Source organism: Myotis daubentonii, chromosome 21 (assembly GCF_963259705.1).
Source record: "Myotis daubentonii chromosome 21, mMyoDau2.1, whole genome shotgun sequence".
Taxonomy (NCBI): Eukaryota; Metazoa; Chordata; class Mammalia; order Chiroptera; family Vespertilionidae; genus Myotis; species Myotis daubentonii.
Genome location: NC_081860.1, coordinates 9,269,238 through 9,289,651, shown reverse-complemented (window position 1 = coordinate 9,289,651; position 20,414 = coordinate 9,269,238). Strand labels below are relative to the sequence as shown.

The following is a 20,414-nucleotide window of genomic DNA, read 5'->3' as shown; positions in this document are numbered from 1 at the left end:
TGACCAAAACAGCGGAATGATCAGAACAACCAGAGACCAGAACGACCGTGGCCCCTCGGCCGGGCTGGCCCCACCCTCCAGCAGGGACCCCCACCCTGATCCAGGGCCCCCATCAGGACAGGCCAGCAGGCCCCCACCCGTGCACCGGGCCTCTATCCTATATAATAAAAGGGTAATAGGCAAATTGACCCTAACGGCGAACGACCAGAACGACCACTTGACCAGTCACTATGAGGCACACTGACCACCTCTCAGTCCCTTTCCCTGGCCAGCAGGCTCGGACTGCCTGATGGCAAACGGGGAACTGGGGTGGGTGGGGGCAGGGGGCGGGGTTGGCTGTGGGCAGCCAGGGAAGATGGTCCTGATCGCAGGCCAGGCCTAGGGACTGTACCTGTGCACGAAATTCTAGTTTCTTAGATATTGTGAACTTCAGAAGTAATCAAGAGGACACTGCATCTCTCCCTGCACATATGTCTGTATCTATTCGGAAGAAGAGTGAGATTACCCACCTTCCTCTACTTAAGAATATTACTGTCCAGGCCATTGCCCTTCTCAGGCAAAAAATAAAAATCTTTCAGTGAAATCCGGACTGTGGCTGAAAAAAAAAACACCTAAAGCTTCCGTGAATTAAAGGACACTATCAACAGAGAAAAAAAGCAACACAGCCTTAGCTGGTTTGGATAGAGCATCAGCCTGCAGACTGAAGGGTCCTGGGTTCGATTCCAGTCAAGGGCACATGCCCAGGTTGCAAACTCCATCCCCAGTAGGGAGTGTGCAGGAGGCAACCAATCAATGATTCTCTCTCATCATTGATGTTTCTCTCTCTTTCCCTCTCCCTTCTTCTCTGAAATCAATAAAAATATATTAAAAAAAGAAAAAGAAAAAGAGCAACACAGAGAATGGCAGAAAGTATTTGCAAATCATAGCTGATAAAGCATATCTGGAATATACAACGAACTCCTATAATTCAACAGCAAAAATACAAACAACCCAATTTAAACATGGGCAAAGGATTTGAACAGACAGGTCCCCAAAGAAGATATACACACGGCCAATAAACGAACTAAAAGATTCTCAACATCATTAATCACCAAGGTAAAGAAAATCAAAACCAAAATCACCCATAAAGACAGTAACAGAAAAATAATAATTGTTGGCAATTATGTGGAAAAATTGGAACCCTTGTGCATTGCTGATGGAAATGTAAAATACATTTTCCACAGTACAGCTGCTGTGGAAAATGGTATGGCACGTACTCAAATTTTTTTAAAAAAATTAACGGATTAACAACAAAAATCTGTAAGAGCAAGTGAAATTCGTTCTTAACAATACTGTTCAATAACTGACAGATTTAGGTGTTTTCTTTTTTTTAATATATTTTTATTGATTTCAGAGAGGAAGGGTGAGGGAGAGACAGACAGAAACATCAATGATGAAAGAGAACCACCGACTGGATGCCTCCTGCATGCCCCCCACCTTAATTCCCCACAGGGATCCACCGCAACCTGGGCATGTGCCCTTGACCAGAATCGAACCCAGGACCCTTCAGTCCTCAGGCTGACGCTCTATCCACTGAGCCAAACCAGCTAGGGCAGATTTAGGCGTTTTCTACAGAACAGCTACTGATAAATCACATAATAAACAGCATAGGTTTTAAACACCTCACACTTTGGCAAGATTTGAAACCTCTCCAAATAAGCCCTTTCCTGCTCTACACATATTTTTACAGCCATCACCTGTAACATTAGCTCTGCCAATCCCCACTTACTAGTAAGGTTATACTAAATTAGTGATTTCGCACCTTTAAAAATATTCTCACCTGCTGTGGTTCTACGCCGACTGTTCAGAGGCCAATTCTTCCATCTTCAAACCGAACATTGAGCCCTGAATAAACAACGGATCAAGTGCCAAGGAAAACGATTCAAAATGGTTTGGCCTGTTTTTAATTAACTATTGGTTTTCAATGTTCTCAACTCTTCAAGCAACCATTCCCATCCAAAGGATAGTTGCCTTAAATAAGTTTATTTTCTCTGAGCATTTTTTCCCCCAGAGAAATTAACTCAACATTGGTAAACAGCTTTCCATGTTTAGGGAATGAACGAGCTACTCATACCTTACATTCAAAGCCCACTTTTTTTTTTTTTATCATGCCCCAATAATTAAAAAAAAAACAACCACTCAACAGACTTTTAAAAAATTGTTTATTGACTCCAGAGAGAGAGAGAGAGAAGGAGGGAGGGAGGGAGGAAGGGAATTAACCCTAAGTTGGTTGCCTCCTGGAGGCGCCCTGACCTGGCATCCAAAACCCGGGCATGTGCCCTGACCAGGAACCAAAGCTGGGAGCTTCCGGTGCAAGGGACAAGGCTCCCACCAACTGAGCCAGGGCTTGAGACACTTTTTTTGAAAATTAAGCTTTTTTTATTGAACTTTTTTTCCTATTTACATCATTGATTTATTCATGGGAATGTATCATATTGTTATTTAAATCTCCAAACTTCTGTTGTTTAAAAATATTTTTTTTATTGATTTCAAAGAGGAAGGGAGAGAGAGAGAGAGAGAGAGAGAGAGAGAGAAACATCAATGATGAGAATCATTGATGGGCTGCCTCCTGTACGCCCCCTACTGGGGGTGCAGCCCACAACCCGGGCATGTGCCCTTGAGCAGAATGGAACCAGAATGGAACCGGGACCCTTCAGTCCACAGGCCGACACTCTATCCACTGAGCCAAATCAGCCAGGGCAGAATGTGCCTTTTAAAAATATTTTTTAAAAATATATTTTATTGGATTAAAGAGGAATGACATGGTTTAAATCACATGTTAACAGTATAACTCTGGTTAATTACAGCCAAGTAAGGACAGAAGCAGGAAAGCCTGTTAGAAAGCTATTGCAATAATCCAAGGATTAATATTGAGGCCGTACCAGATGTCTAATTCTGAATATATTTTTAAGATAGAGCCAATAGGATTTCCTAACAGCTTACATATAGTGTAAAATGAAGAGAGGAGTCAATTATTACTGAAAAGGTTTGGGCCTGTGCAATTGGAAAAATGGAGCTGCCAATTACTGAGAGGGGAAGATGGTGGGAAAAACAAATTCAGCAAGATGAAGAATTCAGTTGTGGTCCGGCCAGCGTGGCTCAGTGGTTGAGCATCCACCTATGAACCAGGTAGGTCACCGCTCAATTCCCGGTCAGGGCACATGCCCAGATTTCGGCTCTATCCCCAGTGAGGGGCGTGCAGGAGACAGCCGATCAATGATCCCCTCTCATCACTGATCTTCCTATCTCTCTCTCCCTGGGACCCTTCAGTCCACAGGCTGAGGCTCTATCCACTGAGCCAAACCAGCCAGGGCAGAATGTGCCTTTTTTAATCAGCACAAAACTATCACTGTTAACAAAGCATGATTAGTATTTCCTACAATTATAGCTGGTCCCCAATATTCTATCTCTGCCCCATCAGTGTTACCTGTGTCCCCTCTCCCCCACTGACCCCTTTTAGTCCAGGCCAGGTCCCCCCCCCCACACACACACACTTAAAAACACTTCCGGATGCTGTAAACAGGTGGGAAGGCTTGAGCTGAGAACGGGTCGGTGCGGTCTAATGCCAGACGCCGGCAGCGACTCGAGCCCGGCAGCCGGAGCGCAGCCGACCCCGCGGCCGGCGCGGGAGGACAGGGCGCCGGCGGAGCTCAGCGGGCACCGCGCCTCCTCCTGGGGCGCCCGCCGTTCCCCGCGGGGCCGGGCCGGGCCCTTCGGAAGCGCGACCACCCTCGGCGGGCGGCTCGCCCGGCAGCCGAGGGAAAAGCAGCTTCACTCGCCCCCGTCGCTTGAATGGGGTCCCCCGTACCCCTCAAAACCCAACGCGGAGAACAGCACCCCCAGGCACGGCAGGAATCGCTTCCTGTGGGTCCATTCAGATTCACTTCACCATTCCTTCACGCCCACCCGTCCGTGACTTCCCTGAGCCTTTTCCTCAGTTCCCTCATTGAGGTTTTTTTTATAAAAAAAAATGCGTAACGTGTTCATTTTATAGCTGTGAGTCGCTTCGCTAGGAAAAGGAACACAAATAACCGAAGACGATTTAAAAAAACACACAAACTGACCTGCGGCACTTTCCCCTCGGCGGGCGGAGAGCCGCGCGGTCCGTTTTGCGCCGAGAGCCCGGGAGGCGGCCCCAGGGCCCGAGCCACCCGGGGGGCCGTGGGTGGGGGCAGCACCGACGGCCCAGCGCGCCCTCAGGCAGCGCCCAGCGCCCCGGCCCCGCCCACCGGCGCGGCGCGCACGCGACCACCTGGCCGGCCCCGCCCACTCGCCGCACGTGCGCGGCGCCAGCCCTGGGCGCGGGGCTGCGTCGGCTTTAACAAGCCCCACCGGAAGTTAAGGAGCGCGCGGGGGTCCCCAGGTGAGGCCCGAGGCTCGGAGGCTCCGCTGCAGGCGCCCAAACAGCACCTGGCGGCGCGGGGCCTGCCCCGTCCCCCCTCCCCGCCCCTCCCCGCCCCTCCCCGCAGGGACCCGGGGCGCCGGCCCGCAGGTGGGGCGGTGATGTGAGCACACTGCCCCCTGGCGGAGAGTGTGGCGAACAGCGTCGCTAGTTTCAGGGTTGATCTCGTTACCCTGGCTCATTGGTCATCTGCACCAAAAGGCCACCCTTTCCTCACCACGGACACCAAAAACCTAAGGGGGAGAGGGGAGGCCTTTCTTAAAAAACAAAAAAACAAACTTTCGTGACCTTTTCAAACTATTTAAAAAATCTTCATTGTTGAAGATGACAGATGCCCCCCTTTTCCCCCCATTGCTCCCCGCCCCAGGCCTTCACCGCCCTATTGTCTGTGCCCACAGGGCTTCATAGGCAAGGATTTGTTGGGAATACCAGACCCCGCACCAAAAAATGGAAACCAGTTTGCTGTAAATAAGAGAAGGCCCTTCCTCACAATAGTAGTGAAGGGAGTACAGTGGGGCCTTGACTTACGAGTGTCCCGACTAACAAGTTTTTGAGATACCAGTTGTCTATATTGGCAGATTTTTTGCATTGAGTTGATAGAGTAATTTGCGTTAACGAGCTCGTTAACGAGCTCCGTCTTGGAACGAATTAAACTCGTAAGTCAAGGCCCCACTGTACATGGAGTGATGCTAAGAGCAGTGAGCAGAGTTGACAGATACTTAGCCTCAAAACCTCCGTACAAAGGGGAACTGGAACTTAGATGCGCCAGCACAACTGCTCAAAGCAATCACTGAGTGGGACGGGGCGGCATAAAATGCCCCAAGAACACAGCACCCTTCTGTAATACAGAAAACCAGGTTAAATCAAATTGAGGAACATCAGGGCCAAACTGAAGGATAGTCCACAAAACCAGACAATACTTCTCAAAAATGTCAGTCATGGAAGACATAGAAATGAGGCTAAAGGGATATGGTATTGAATCGATGTCCTATTTCCTGGTTTTGATAATTCTGTGGTTACAGGCCATGTGGCTCAATGGTTGGGCATCTACCGATGAACCAGGTCAGGGCACATGCTCTGGTTGCAGTCTCCATCCCTGTAGGAGGCATGTAAGAGGCAGCCAATTGATCTTACTTTCATCACTGATGTTTCTATCTTTTCCTCCGTCTCTGATATCAAAAGGGCGCCTGTCGCCCTAGCTGATTTGGTTCAGTGGATAGAGCGTCAGCTCATGGACTGAAGGGTCCCAAGTTTGATTCTGGGCAAAGGCACATGCCCAGGTTGCGGGCTTGGTCCCCAGTGGGGGGGCGTGCAGGAGGCAGCTGATCAATGTCTCTCTCATCATTGATGTTCCCATCTCTCCCTGTCTCTGAAATCAATAAAAAAGGGGCACCTGTCTATGCATACACATTCTCCTGAACACTAAGAATCAGAAAAAAGTACATATACAGAGAATATAAAGCAATTGGGACAAAATATAACTGAAAGATCTACGTAGAACATTTTGAAGCTCCTTTGCACTGTTCTTGCAGCTTTCCCCCGTTTGAAATTACGAAGACTTTTAGAATGTCTGCTACACCCGTCTCACAGAAGCAGGTGTACAGGGATCCATGGACAGCCAGACCTGAGCTCTGCCACTTCTGTGCAGAGACCCACACACATGCACGGCATAAACACACCCAGACCAGCATCAGCAGCAAAAAGCGGACAAGTGTGCAGAACACACTTCTCCCCACAGCTCCTTCTCCCCACGACTCAAGAGGGACGCCCAGCCCAGTGCTCGCCCCTCCCCATGCACACAGTAGGACCCACAGCCTCGGCGGACCCAAGGTCAGAGCCACCTACCCAGGACGCTGCCAGCAGGCTCTCCCTTGATAAGGAACTCCTGCCCTTCGCTCCAACCAGCACCCAACCCCACAGACGACACGGGCAAGGTGTCCATGGTTTATTGATAATATTACAGCATAGCAAAAGATTCAAACGGCTCCACGCGGCGTTTTGAAATTCATCCCAACTGTGGGCTGAGTGACCTGCAGGTTGGACAGACTGCCAAAGTCCTGGAACAACAAAACGGGTTCAGTGAGATCTGTGGTCTTGGCTCCAGGACCACCAGGGAGCCTTGCTTCTCGGCCCCCACCCGCTTGCAGTGGGACTTCAAAGAAACCCAACGAAGGGCGTTCTCCCCCCCACCCCAGAATGATGACTTAAAGGACCCTGCACTCCAACAGGCAGCAGCCAGGAAGCTGTCCTGTGCTGTCGGATGCTTAGCAGCACCCCTGCCCTCCATCCACCAGTGTCTGCTCGCATTCCCCAGCTGTGACAATGAAAAAACATGTCCAGCCTAGCTGACGTGGCTCAGTGCTTGAGCGTTGACCTATGAACCAGGAGGTCAGGGCACATGCCCAGGTTGTGGGCTGGATCCCCCGTGGTGGGAGATCCCATGTGGGGCGTGCAGGAGGCAGCTGATCAATGACTCTGTCTCATCATTGATATTTCTATCGCTCTCTCCTTCTCCACTCAATAAAACTTTATTAAAAAAGAAAAAGTGTGTCCAGGCATTACCAAATGTCCTGGGGCAGGAGTGGAGGTATGTATCTCTCCCTTTTCGAATCATTTCTCTAGGCATTCACAGAGCCACCGCCTTTCCAGGACCAGCCTGGGGCAGGCTGCCTCACAAATGGCAGGCCCTAGGCAATCAACAACTATGTAAAAAGGCCTAAGATAAGCCACAGAACAGACACACATCGACCTGCACTGAGGCAGCTAAGCTCTCTGAGTAGTGCCTTGTACGAAGCATCTGGAAATGAGACCACAGCTCACTCAAGTGGTCAGCACACAGACAAAGAAGGAAGGAAGTCGGGGGTGGGGAGTCCAGTGGGGGGACACAAGGGGACATATGTAATACTTTCAACAATAAAGATAATTTTTTTTTAAAGGAAGAAATAAAGCCCCCAAGGGAAAGCCCACATAATGAAAAAGAACCAGCTGGATGGAACCATGGGGGCAAATGTGAGGAGCCAGCCACAGAACTGAGGTCGAAAGAAAACAATGTCTGGAAAACACTGAGAACACCTGGTGTTATTACAGACAGAGGATGCTACTGAGAAGCCCCACTTTAGGTAAACTCAGCACATGCTTACCAAGAGCTTCAGCATTTCCTTAGTGTCAGGATCAACTTCAATGATCTCCTGATCCAGGGCCGAGACCTAGAAGAACAGGACCCCGCCCAATACCATCAGTGAGCTCTCTCTCACCTTCCCTGCCCTTTCCCCAACATTCCTAAACAAAAAAGAGGCGCACTTGCAAAGGAGACAGGATCCCACTAGGAGAGCAGTCGGCTTAAGGATCACAGGCCCCAAAGACCACTTCTGGGTTCACCTTGTATGCGCCCTTCGTTATTCTCTTACCGGCATTCCGGAAACCTTAAGACTATGTTCATGTTTCAGGAATACTGTGCTAAGGCAAGCAATCAAACCAGAAGCTGTGGCAAGGCAAGCAAACATGACGAAGGGCTCTCAGGTGAAAACCAGGATGGACTTAAATGGCCCCTACAGCCCTGACCAGTTTGGCTCAGTGGGTAGAGCGCCGGCCTGCGGACTGAATGGTCCCGGGTTCGAGTCGGATCAGGGGCACATGCCTGGGTTGCAGCCTCGAGCCCCAGTAGGGGACGTGCAGGAGGCAGCCGATCAATGGTTCTCTCTCATCACTGACGCTTCCCTCTCACCCTCTCTCTTCCTCTCTGAAATAAATTTAAAAATTTACCCCCCAAAAAAATGGCCCCAACAGGGCAGAACAGAGATTAACACCCAGGCAGGCAGGTTGCGGGCGCCTGCGGCTGGGTGAGGGTTTACGGATAAAGAACCTTCTTCTCCAGCTCAGCTGAGGTCCCTTTAGAAGCCAGGCACCTGCTTTCCCGTTTCAGCAGGAGCCCGAGGCCCAGAGAGAGGCGCGGCGAGCTTACCTCGGGCACGTAGTTGTCCCTCCTCTCCCTCTCCTCCTCCTGCAGCTTGATGGAGATGCCTCGCACGGGGCCCCTCTGGATCCGCTTCATCAGGTGCGTGACATAGCTGCAGCACAAGCGCCCCCCACACACTGAGAACGCCCGTGCACGCTGCATCCGGGCATTCCCGCAGCACTTTTAGGGCTTCTTCCTCCGCGAGAAGGGAGAGGACCCCAGTCCTAGGAGCCCCGACTCCGACAGCGACACACAGCGCCTGCCTGCCTGCCACCCTCTATCAAGTTCTGCCAACGCATCAAATCCCCCCCACCCCAGACTCGCAGGACCCCTCCCCAGCCTTCGTTTCCTCTCCTCCCAATGGACTGCAATTAAGATTCAGTCTCCCGGAGGCCTGGCCGCGGCCAGGTGTCACCGCCCCAGGTATGGCACCAACACGACCCAGTCCCACCCGGGCTCCCTGCAAACGCGCGCCCGCCTCCGGGGTGACGGGGGGGCGAAATCCCCAGGACACGGCGGCCCCCCACCCCCCGAGCCGGGGACGGCAGACCCGGGACAGACCCAGGCCCCGCGCGCCCCACCTCCCGCCAGGCCCCGGCGGCTCCCCTCACCCCGCGATCTTGTTCCGGAGCTTCTTGCTGGGGATAATGGCGATCTCCTCGCACACGCGCTTGTTGGTGTGGAAGTCGTTGCCCAGGCGCGTGTAGTATTTCTCGATGATGACCCGGGCCGCCTTCTTCACGGTCTTGGTGCGAACGCGGCCCTGCGCGGGGGGAGAGACGGGGTCACCGCGAGCCCGACCCGCTCCGGGGAGGAGCGCGGCGTCGCGCGCCGGCCGCCGGGGTCCGCGGGGCTGGGGCCGCGCCCGGGGGGGGAGGCAGGGGCAGCGGGCGGAGCTGGGGCGCGGGGACCGACGCGGGAGCCGGCGGCCCGCGGAGGCCCCGGCCTGACGGGGTTAGAAGCCGCAGAAAGACGTGGATGGAGGTCGATTGCGGGAGATAACAGCCGCGGCCCAAAACACCTACCATGGTGGCGGGTGCCTGTTGAAAGAGGAAACAGGAAGCACGAGAGAGGCCTATAAGGCGCCGGCTAGACAGCCGCTTCCGCTCTCCCTGGACGCGGAGCCAGCGCGGGAGGCCGGGCGACCCCTGGCGGCGCGGGGCGGGGGCGCAGGCGGCAGCCGCCGGCGGGCGTGTCTCCGGTTTCCCCGCCCCGCGCAGCCTTGGGCCCGCTTCTCTAGCCCCAGGTTCTGGGACCGGGTAGCCTATTTGCTGTGCTCCAGGCCAGGGCGACGGAGGGAGGGAGGCGGAGTCCTTGGGAAGCCATTCGGGGGCGTGGAAAGGTGAGGAAGGAAGGAGGGCGCCCTGCCCAGGACCCCCACCTGGTCCAGCCAGGGGTCAGAGATCTGTCGGGCCAGCCTGGTGGGGGCCGGTCCACCTGGGACAGCTTATCTCATTTTCCCCAGCCTTTGCTCAAACGTCCTTATATGAGGGGCTTTCCCTCCCAGTACCTAGCGTCCCTATCCTTTCAAAGCTGCGCTAATGTTTCCTACTCCTTGTCACAGTGACCTGAGTCTTCTCCATCAGGGCGAGCTGCATGGCGCAAGGGCCCTTTGGCTCAGCTCCTCCCCATGCCCCGAACAGCGCCCAGCACAAAGCAAGCTCTCCGATAGGTAAGCCCAGGGCCCAGCTCACCTGCAACGCTGCCAACTGAGGCACCTTTTCCAACTACCGCCGTCTTCAGGCCGTTTCTGCCATACCCATCCCAAACCCCGCCCTCTAAGCCACCAGCTCAGCCCGCCCCGGTGGCCTCATTAACCTAGGGCCGTGGTCAGCAAACAGTGGCTCTTTGGCCCCTTGAGTGTGGCTCTTCCACAAAATACCACGTGCGGGCGCGCACGTACAGTGCGATTGAAACATCGTGGCCCATGCGCAGAAGTTGGTTTTCGGCCTGGGCAAGTCTATTTTGAAGAAGTGGCGTTAGAAGAAGTGGGGGGTGGACATATAGAGAGGAAACAAGTATATAAGACGAGTGTGGATGGGAGAGTTGGAAGGGGTCGAACTCAGCGAATGCACCTCAATCAGAATGAGGACGTTTTTAGCAAAGGCCAGCTTAGGAGCACCCTCATTAAGTTAATAACAATGTACCTACCTGTATAGTTTAAATTTAAAAAATTTGGCTCTCAAAAGAAATTTCAATCATTTTACTGTTGATATTTGGCTCTGTTGACTAATGAGTTTGCCAACCACTGGCCTAGGGAGTACCCTGCCTCCTCCCTCCAACTCTGTTAAAGGGAGACCTGGCCACCTCCACCCTCCACCCCAACTGACTCAAGGAAAGGCTGGGCTGGCCAGGGTGGATGAGTTAAGGGGCACAGCGCTGTGCCTCATTCCTCAACTCCTCTACCCATCACCTTGGTCAGTCCAGTCACTCTGAACGGCAGGCTCTATGGAGTAGGGGGGTAGGAGAAGAAAGCCTGGCCCACGGCTCAGTGGGTGAGCGTTGGCCTATGAACCAGGTGGTCACAGTTCCATTCCCAGTCAGGGCACATGCCTGCACCGGGCTCGATCCCCAGTGGAGGGTGTGCAGGAGGCAGCCCATCAGCGATCTCTCTCATCACAGATGTTTCTATCTCGCTCTCCCTCTCCCTTCCTCTCTGAAGTCGATGTATATATACATATGTGGGCAAGGGAGAGGCAGGCTCGCTCTGAGAGTTGCAGGAACTTATTTTACCAGCAAACTTCACACCAAGCTGCTGCCATCCAGGCCTCAAGTGGAAGGTGAGGGCTCTGCTTGGCTGAGGGACTCCTGACCCCACATGTGGGCTCCCACACCTGCCACAGGATGCTTCTTCCGAGGGTGCAGGGTTCCTGCACCTCCAACTAAAATGCTATCTTCCAAAGGACCAGCCCAGCAGATGGGCCCGGCACAGCCTACCTGACGGAATGAGCAGACCCTCTCGAATCGGGAGCCTGTGAGGACGAGGGCAGGTGATGGGGCCCTCCAACAGGAAGACACAGGCTCAGGGCTCACAGGAAAAGTGAGACGAAAGCTGCCGAGCAGCGGTGCCCCCACGTCCTCCAAGCTGGGTCTGTGGCCGAGAGAGGAGGAGCCCCCAGCAGCTTTTCACACTTGGCCTAGTGTAACCACCTCCAAGGTGCACTTGACCACGGAAGTGACCAAGAGTACTTACAGGGGCAGGCCCCCCACAAGGTCCCACCATCCACCTGGGCTGGAAACATCACTGAAAACCGGAGGAAATGTGAGGGGTTTTTTGTTTGTTTGTTTTGTTCTTTATTCCTTTCAGAGTGGAAGGGAGAGGGAGAGAGAGAGAAACATCACTGATGAGAGAGAATCAATGATTGGCTGCCTTCTGCACACCCCACACTGGGGATTAAGCCCGAAACCCAGGCACGTGCCCTTCACCGGAATTGAACCCGGGACCCCTCAGACCGCAGGCCGCCGCTCTATCCTCTGAGCCAAATCAGCCAGAGCAGAAATGTGAGTTTTTAACTCTGAAATCTTATTACCCCACTGCCCCCAAGCCCCCACCCCTCAGACACAGTGACAAGAGACAAGAGCAGGAGTCTGCTGCAACGTGTTTATTATGTGCCAAAAAAAACGACACCACAGCTTACTCCACACATCTGTAGGAGAGTGCAGTCTTGCCTGCATATACTACAATGAGGTAGAGACTTCACACAGCTTCACAAAACCCACAGAGTAGCTGGGATAGGCAACAATGCAAGGTCAGCTCAGCGGGGAGGGGATGGGGGGGAAGGACACTGGTTCTTTGGCACACAGCTTCCCAAAGAGGGGCAAGTCGATTCTTTGTTTAAAGAAAGAAAAAGTCAAGTTTTCAAATCCCAGTAGCATTTCCATCCACTGCAACGGTTGCTCCGTACATTTCTCAAATCAAAGAAACAAGGCAGGGTACTTGTCCCCTCTGAGAGAAAGGGCTCCTGTGAGCCGCCTTCTGCCCCCACCAAAAAGCAGCCCTTTTTAGCTCAGTTACGAAAGAAAGAAGTCCTGTGACTTTGTGATTAAAAACTTCTATCAACCCTCCCCCCCAAATAAGTGCAACTTAAGAAGGTGCAATAAACCGTTTAAACCTATATACAGCAGCTGCTCAAACACCTTTTACCCGGTCCAGTTTGCAATTCAAAAAAATTTTTTTTCTTGGTTGCAATTTTTTTTTTCCTCTTCATTAGCAACTGTGAGAAACAGTGACCAGCAGTCCCCCAGACACAAATTTGCTATAATGTTAAAAGCTGCCAGGAAAGAAAAAAAAAGAACAATTTTTGTTCCAAATGACTTAAAAACTATTTTAAGGAGTGTAAAAAGGAACCGGTAAAAACCCTCGAGCATAAAATATGAAATATGATTTTGGTTTAAATGAAGAGCAAAGTCTCCTTGTTGTTTACAGTAAAAAACACCAGCTGAACACTCAGTTTATGCCGTTCAGGTGGGGGTTAAATAAATGGAAAGGCACTGTATGGCAACTGCAAGAATGAAACCAACGAGACCTGCGCATCACCACCATCAGTATTGCAAGGAATGTAAAAAAAGCGCTTTTAATAAATAAACCTAGATGTAGGCATCGTGTCAATACCTTCTGGACACGTAATTCTTTTTTGCTTTTCATCGGCAAAATGAGGAACTAAAATCTGGGAAAACTACAGAGTCGCTTGGAGGGTGAGCCAGAGGGTCCTTGCCCTGGCCCAGCCCCTGAAAACAAACCCGACAAAACTCATTGTGCATTAATTAGTGCAGAAACAAAGACAGACTCAGCGAGTGCAAAGGTGACTACGATCTTCCCTTGTCCTCGGGAAGCCGGCTCCCTGGTCGCCAGGTGCCCAGGTGGGGCAGGCCGCTGCCTGACCCGCCAGCCGCGGGCGCCGCAGGCCACCAGGCAAGGCCGGCTCCTCTAGCTGGAATCTCGGTTCTTCTGGTTCCGCATCAGGGGGCTGTGGTGGCGCAGGCCCTCCGTGCTGTGCCGCCAGTGCCAGCAGCTCCGGCAGAAGTACTTGAAGCACACCTGCGCAGAGAAAGGGAGACAGGGCGCTCCGGTGTCAGCCGCGTCAGCCGCAGGCCCCGTGTGCAAGCGAGTGGGGCCTCCTGGGGCCTCCGTGGTGCGAGAAGAGAGGGTCTCGGGAACTTGGAACCCCTCACACAGGCCTGATCGAGCCGGGAAACCTGCTGTGTTCCTGCAGGTGCCCTGACTTCATCCGACATTCAGGGCTCCCACTGTGTACAGCTTCCCTCACCCCTCGCCGCTGCAGCGGCTCCTCAGGCCCCGCCCTTCTCTCACCTCCTCGCTGCTAACCTGCAAGGACATCTGAAGACAGTGACTCCAGGTCCCAATGTAAAGGACATGCCTCCTTCTTCAGCCGAAGTGAGGGAAGGTGACAGACCCTGGGGCTCTGTCCCACCTCCTGCTCTGAGCTGTGTAACCTCTGACAAACCACTGACCTCTGAGCAATTACCTAAAAATGGTGGGTCCCCCAAAACCTGTGATGAGGCTGATCAGAGAGATGCTCGTCCTTAGATCCAAGGTACTGCACACCCTCACCTGGGAGCGTCGGTTTAACCACGGTCGACCAGGGGCTCCCAGCCTGAGCGACCACTGCAAACACTCGTGGACGCACCGCCAAGCCCCAAGCTCCCGTCACACATCACAGACCAGCTGCAGGGGCACCACCTGGACACTTGGCAGAAACACGAGTCTCGGGCCCCACCCCAAACCCGCTGAGTCACAATCTGCATTTAAACAAGGTCCTCAAGTGATGTGCACACACATTCAAGTGTGAGCAGCATTTTTGCTGAAAAACACGCCCAGATGTGTGCACAGCCACCCAGAAACAGTCAACAAGAGGCTGCCGTGCTGTGCTCTCTGCCTGTGTCTGACAACTGGGGGTACAAACCAGGTACAAACATCAAAAACGCTCCAGGGATCCCCGAGTGGGGGAACAGCAGCCTCGAAGTCCTAAGAATTGGAACAACACTGCCTGGCTCACAGGTCCTGCTGACCAGGCCCACCCAGGTTCCTGTCACCCTCAGAACCCACCCATGATCAGCAGCAGCCCCCATGTCTGCCCGCATCGTGTAAAGGAGAAGCCTGAGCGTCAAGACTCAACTCGAGAGCTTTCCCACGAGCTGTGGGTCAAACCATCCCAGTGTGCCGCTGGTCTGATCACCAGCGCCTCCTCTGCTCAACCACAAGGTACCCGAGAACCCCAACACCCTGTGTGACGAACCTGGCGTAACCATTTTCAATTAAGGGGGGACTTCCTAGGCACCTCCAGGGCCCAGGGGACTCACCTGATCTCGACAGAAGAAAGGGCCAGGCTGAGAACTGCAGATATGACACAGAGAGTCTTCTAGGTAGGGGTCGATCTGAACCTGCACGAAGCGAGACAGGAGAAGGAAGTGGCTCTAAGGCCAGGCGGCCAGTGGCTGGGAGGGAGGGTGCACGATGGGGCTCTCCGTGTGAATGCAGGGCGCTTCCTGGGTTAAAGGGGTGGAGAGTGTGGAGACCCCAGGAGACAGATGAGCTCACCATGCAGGGCCAGGCTGGCAGCCTCTGCAGTGTGGGCGACCACACACATTCCTACCTGGCCCCCAGCTCACTGCACCCCCCAGTCTCACCCAGGGAAGCGTTCAGAGGACACAGACCAGGAGAAGGCAGTCAGGCTCCGGCAATGCCCAGCCAGGGCAGGCGCCCCGCAGGCTGAGAAGGCTCAACAGCCATGGCCCCTCTCCTGAGTCACCACAACCAGGCCCCCCCAGACCTGAACCCAGAGTCCCCAGGGCACACCCAGCACAGGGACCGCTCCGCCTCAGCTGCCCTGGTGGTAACCTGCCCAGAGGAAGGGACAGATCAGCCTCTCACCTTCTTGGTGAACTTGGTGGTTTTGATCTCCACAAAAGCAGCGCTGACGGCTTTCAGGTAACTGCGTTGATTATTGAAGGTCACGCGCCCAGACCCTGTTGTAGAAACAGCAGAACAAATTCACCTTCTGACGGGTGGGGATGCCCAGCCCTCAGGCTGTATGGGCCGGGGAAAGCATTTGGTCTGGCCCTGCCAAGGCACTGGGTGAGTTAATAAAGTGTTTGACCAAATAGAGCAGGCCAATTTTTAAGTTGATAATTTTGTATGGCCCAAGAATGACATTCTAGCCAAATTCTCCCATATGTCACTTTTCAACACTTGTCAGCACTCAGGAAACCCTGTGTCTAGACCAGTGACGTCCAATAGAAATGTATTGTGAGCAACTTGTATTAAGTTTTCTAGTAGCCACGTCTAAGTGTGTGTGTGTCGGGGGGGGGGGGGGTGGTGGTGGAATTAACTTTAATATATTTTATCTAACCCAATATATACAAAACCTTATCATTTTCACCTATGGCACTAGCCACATTTCCAGCGGCCCAGCAGCCACATTCAGTGGGTGGCTACCAACTCAGACGGCTGGTTACAGACCACATAGGCACCAGCCCCAAAGGAACAGGGGAAGGCATGCCAACGGGCATGGGGAGGGAAGAGCCCTCTGGTGCAGGCAGGGGCAGAGGGAAGACTACAGGGCTCAGAATGGAAGCCAAGATTCAGCTAGAGCCTCTCTCTGAAGGTGGGCCCAGCAGCCACACCCTCGTCCGAGGTCCTGGAGACCAGGCAGGGAGCCAGGAGAGACTAGTCCTGCCAAGGGCCGCCCCGCCCCCACACCTCGGAAGGCCGCTCTGTCTGAGGTGCAGCACCAATGCACACGGCTCCACGTGAGGGGAGTAGGTCAGCCACGTCCCGATCACTAAGTTCAAGGCTCCACCTCCAACCGGTGTCTGGAAGTGGCCTCCCTGCTCAGAGGGGCTGACCAGAACCCAGCGGCTGGGCCCAGACTGCCCTATGCTGGGGATCACCCAGTTCTCCCTCAGCCTGACTGGGCTCTGCCCCTGCACAGGACACTTAATAAAGGAAGCCAGGCAAGTTCAGGGAAGTACTGGCCTCTTCGTGAACTATATGACCTGTTGTCTGTCCCAGACAGTTTGGCTCTGAGCTTCCCACCAGAGTTCCTGTCCCATTTTCACCTCCTAGATCCCTGCCTGTGTGTTCCCCCTCGGCCAGGCCTCCTTTCGCTCCCACGGGGAAGTCTCACGCTCTTGGGCTGCCTCCCAGGGCCGCACGTGGCCCCACACAGAAGTGGGACGCTCACCAATGGGATACTTGTGCTTATCTGTGTCGATCCCGGCATACACCACTCCGCCAAACAGGTCGTTCAGGATGGCCGCCAGGGCCTCGGCATTGAGCATCCCGTGCAGGGCGCCCACAAACACCGTCCTGCTGGGGTCCAGTCTCTGAGATGGGTTCCGCACAAAGTTGCTGTCAGCCAAGACCCAGGGGATCACTTGTACCTGGAAAAGCACGCAAGGTGTGTCATGCTGGCAGGGAGCCAGGCCGGCTCTGGCAGGGAGAGGCGCAGCTCCTGGCCTTGCTGGAGCCGGGTGTGAGGCCTGGGCGGCGGGCGAGAGGTGCTGTCCCCAGCACACAGGCCTGCCTCCCCCAGCCCAACCAGAGTTGACTTTCACTGAGTCCATGTGTCCAAGTGGTGACAGCAAGTGGCCCAAACACAGTCACTCACCCTGGGGAGCAAGCAAAGCAGAACCAAACTGTCACCTGTGTGGTTCCAACAAAGGGCCGTGGACACTGATATACAGAGAGCACAGGCCAGAGTCCCAGGAGCAGAAAGGCTCCACAGGGAAACTTAAGGACAGGAGCTGGGGACAGAGGCTGGGGCGCTTAGGGTACTGGTAGGCGGTGGTCACTGGCCCGGGAGCCGGTGCCGTGGGGACGACAGAGGTGGGCAGGGTCACTCACGGAGGCTCACAGAGCAGACCAGCACCAGGGCAGGAGCCGACCACGTCTCTGCCTCAGACAAAACCTGGCAGAGCAGGCAGAGATCCACAGTGCAGTGCAGACTGTAGTGTTCTGGAAGATTAATGTGTAAAGTTCTAAAAGACTGTCTCAAAGCAGGAAGAGATGAGGTGGAAACCAGCAAAAGGCAGACGCGAAGGAGGGTCAGAGGAAGGAGAGGCAGACCTGCAGGGCCTCTGGGGCACGGGCAGGGGCACGGGCAGCTAAGCCCAGAAGACCCGCCGGCAGAGCCCGGGCCTGGGCGTGTGGGACAACAGGAGGAGCCTGGCCGGGGTCCAGGCCTAGAGGACCCTGGGAAGAGAGGGCCTGGCAGAAGTTACCCAGAGCCAATTTCACTGGGAGATGCAAAAGCCCACTCTGCTTTGTCCACTCCCACGGGAGGTGCCACCGTCTTGGTCCACATGCCACGGGCCACCAGGCTCTCCAAGCTTTTGGTTACACTAAACAGAACCGTTGAGGACCACAGGCCATTCCCAAAGAGAGGCCCCGGGGAGGCGGGCCAAGCAGGCAGGAGCCCGGAGAGGTGTCTGGAGGTAAGAGCAGAGCCACAGGTGAGTACGTGTCTGATCGGGAAGAAGAGAGAAGAGAGTCAGACGCTGACCATACGGTGGTGGGAAGGGACCTGAAGGAAGCAGAAGAGGCCAAGCGACAGGGCAGCCTACGGTCAGCACACCAGACACTGCAGGGCAGTGAGGGAAGAGGGACAGGACGGAGTCGGCAGGGCACGGAGGGGGCTGAGGGGCCGGGGAAAGCAGGACAGGCAGAGGAGCATGCTGACCAGTCCTAGGGTGCAGCAAGGGGTCACTGCATGGGCCCCAGAAGAGAGAGCGGAAAGGAGGGGGAGCTCTGGGTCACTGGGGGCAGCCAGAGGATGGACCTGCCCTGTGACTAAGACAAAATGTGAACTGACACCAGGAAACAGCTATAAAACAAAGAGCCAGCTTCGTGACATGCCTTGTTTTTAGAATATATCTATCTATCTAATCCTTTTATTGACTTCATAGAGGAAGGGAGAGGGAGAGAGAGAAACATCCATGATGAGACTCTTGGATTGGCTGCCTCCTGCACGCCCCCTACTGGAGATGGAGCTGGCAACCGGGCATGTGCGCTGACCAGAATCGAACCTGGGATCCTTCAGTCCGCAGGCCGACACTCTATCCACTGAGCCAAACCAGGTAGGGCCCGTGCCTTATTTAAATTCTGAGGTGACCACCTCAATAAAATAGACATTTCCCCACTTACCCTACAGATTTTACTACTAGAGCAGTTTTAGGTTCACAGCAAAACTAAGCTAAGGTTCAGAGTTCCCTCATAATGCCTGCCCCCCTCAGCTCAGCCCCCGCATCAACATCTGCACCCCAGGTGCACTTGGTGGTCAGGGAACCTCTGTGGCCACGTCACTGTCACCCCACGAGAGCTCACATCAGGGTTCACCGTTATGGGTGTTGGATGTTACGGGTGTGACACCGTAACAGGCAGGGTGCAAATAGCACCTGCCTCCTTTCCGCAGGGAGGGACCTCATTTCGGGGGTGGTGCTAGAGTAAGGACATGTGTGAACCTTTACAGGATCACAGAGGTGTGTCACTGCCCTGAAGACCCCCCGTGCCACCTGTTCATCGTCCCCTCCCCAGGACCCTGGCAACGGCCTCTCCTCACGAACACAGGCACTCCGATCCCCATCTGACAGAGGAGCAAACCATGTTTCAGAGACTCTACACATCGAGTCCAAGGTCACAACAGGGACTTGAATGGAACCAGAACCTAAAACAGCAGCACCGGTTCCTAAGCTCAACAGCCCCCTTTAGGAGATGTGAGGTCGTGATGGGCCCTCGTGACCTAAAGGGCGTGGTGAGCTCAGGAACCAGTGCTGTTTTCAAAACCTGTTTCTCAAACACCATCCACTCCTAGAACCACGCGGCAGCTTGGCTGAACGGGAGCTTCCTGAGCTCCCCCCACACCGACGCAGTGAGTCTGCGAAGGGCCCGAACACGCACTGAGGTCCAGGCGGGGAATCTGGGCTCGAAACCCCAGAGGTGAAGGGCACGCGGCCGATAGAGAGGGAGTGAGGAGAGAGAGCACCCGCAGGGGAACCACGCGGCTAGCAAAGGGCGGGAGGGAAGCAGGGATCCCGGGAGTGTGGGCTGCAGACTTACCCACCCCGGGTCAGAGGTGGCTGGGAGTCAGTGTGACCTCCAGGGGCAGGAGACACACATACCACGAGGACCCAAAGGTTGCTTTTATTTTTTATTTTTGTTTGGAATTGAGAGTATTTTGCTGTATTTGCTGTGAGGCAGGAGGAACTTCTTGCCTCAGTAGGACACTCGCCTGCAGCCTGCGTGTCCTCCCACCCAAGGACACTGGCCTCTTAGGAGAGGACGTGGTGCTCACTCACCTCCTTGCAGCGCATCCTTCGGCTGGACATCTTGAAGTAGTATTCGCTCAGGCCGTCGGGGCTCAGCGGGTCATGCGAGCAAGCCTGCAGCAAGGCCCGGACAGACTTCTCCAGTTCGAAGACCAGGTACACATACCCTATTCCCAACGAAAGAAGCGGCATGAGCACCCCTCGGCCCCTCCTCAGCCTTCGTTCTGCAGCTCTCCGTTCCAGGAGAGGCGGCCTCGTGCGTACGACACAAGCGTGTCCTGCTCCTGGGGAGTCTTGTTGAAGGGAGCCCCTGCTCTGCCGAGCCCAGGCCTGGGGGGGCGGGGGGAGGGAGGCGGGGACCTCTCCCACCTGGCAGGGGGAGGTTGGCAAGGCAGGACGGGCCTGTCATACCACACAGCCCTTCACCCGACCAACCGGAGCACGTGTTCCTGGCCGGGGGAGGGGGGGGAGCGGAGGCAGGTCTGCAGCCTACCTGCGGGGTGGGGGTGCTGCTCTAAAAGCCTAGTTACCACTGGTCCCGTCCCCCCCGGGACACTGCCCGTGGAGACGGGCAGGGTGAAAATAGCACCTGCCTCCACTCTGCAGGGAAGGGATCTCATTTCAGACCAGGGAGGGATCCGAGGCTTGGTCCTCCTTCCTGCCGGCTCCAAAGGGAGCTCAGAAGGAGGTCAGCAACACTGTAACTAGGCAGGGGGCAGGCAAAGGGGGCCC

The 20,414-nt window shown here is 54.6% G+C and overlaps 3 protein-coding genes across 6 annotated transcripts in view; 1 reads left to right on the top strand and 2 right to left on the bottom strand.

Annotated features, from left to right (window-relative positions):
- Window positions 1-20,414, top strand: part of PDE8A (phosphodiesterase 8A) — a 412,152-nt gene that overhangs the window by 150,797 nt on the left and 240,941 nt on the right. The gene's annotated exons all lie outside the window — the stretch shown is intronic.
- On the bottom strand, window positions 6,372-9,555 carry RPS17 (ribosomal protein S17). Its single transcript, XM_059678438.1, has 5 exons — window positions 9,422-9,555; window positions 9,008-9,159; window positions 8,403-8,508; window positions 7,582-7,647; window positions 6,372-6,498 (listed from the first exon to the last, which is right to left on the bottom strand). The coding sequence occupies exons 1-5, from the start codon at window positions 9,422-9,424 to the stop codon at window positions 6,418-6,420; spliced, it is 408 nt and encodes a 135-aa protein (XP_059534421.1). The 5' UTR covers window positions 9,425-9,555; the 3' UTR covers window positions 6,372-6,417.
- Window positions 11,984-20,414, bottom strand: part of CPEB1 (cytoplasmic polyadenylation element binding protein 1) — a 57,314-nt gene continuing 48,883 nt past the window's right edge. For all 4 annotated transcript variants that reach the window (XM_059677913.1, XM_059677909.1, XM_059677911.1 and 1 more), the window contains 5 exons: window positions 19,713-19,849; window positions 16,601-16,799; window positions 15,289-15,383; window positions 14,718-14,798; window positions 11,984-13,434 (listed from right to left, as the gene is read on the bottom strand). In XM_059677913.1, coding sequence (XP_059533896.1) covers window positions 13,324-13,434; window positions 14,718-14,798; window positions 15,289-15,383; window positions 16,601-16,799; window positions 19,713-19,849 — 623 coding nt within the window. In that variant the 3' untranslated portion in view covers window positions 11,984-13,323. The remainder of the gene's footprint in view (window positions 13,435-14,717; window positions 14,799-15,288; window positions 15,384-16,600; window positions 16,800-19,712; window positions 19,850-20,414) is intronic.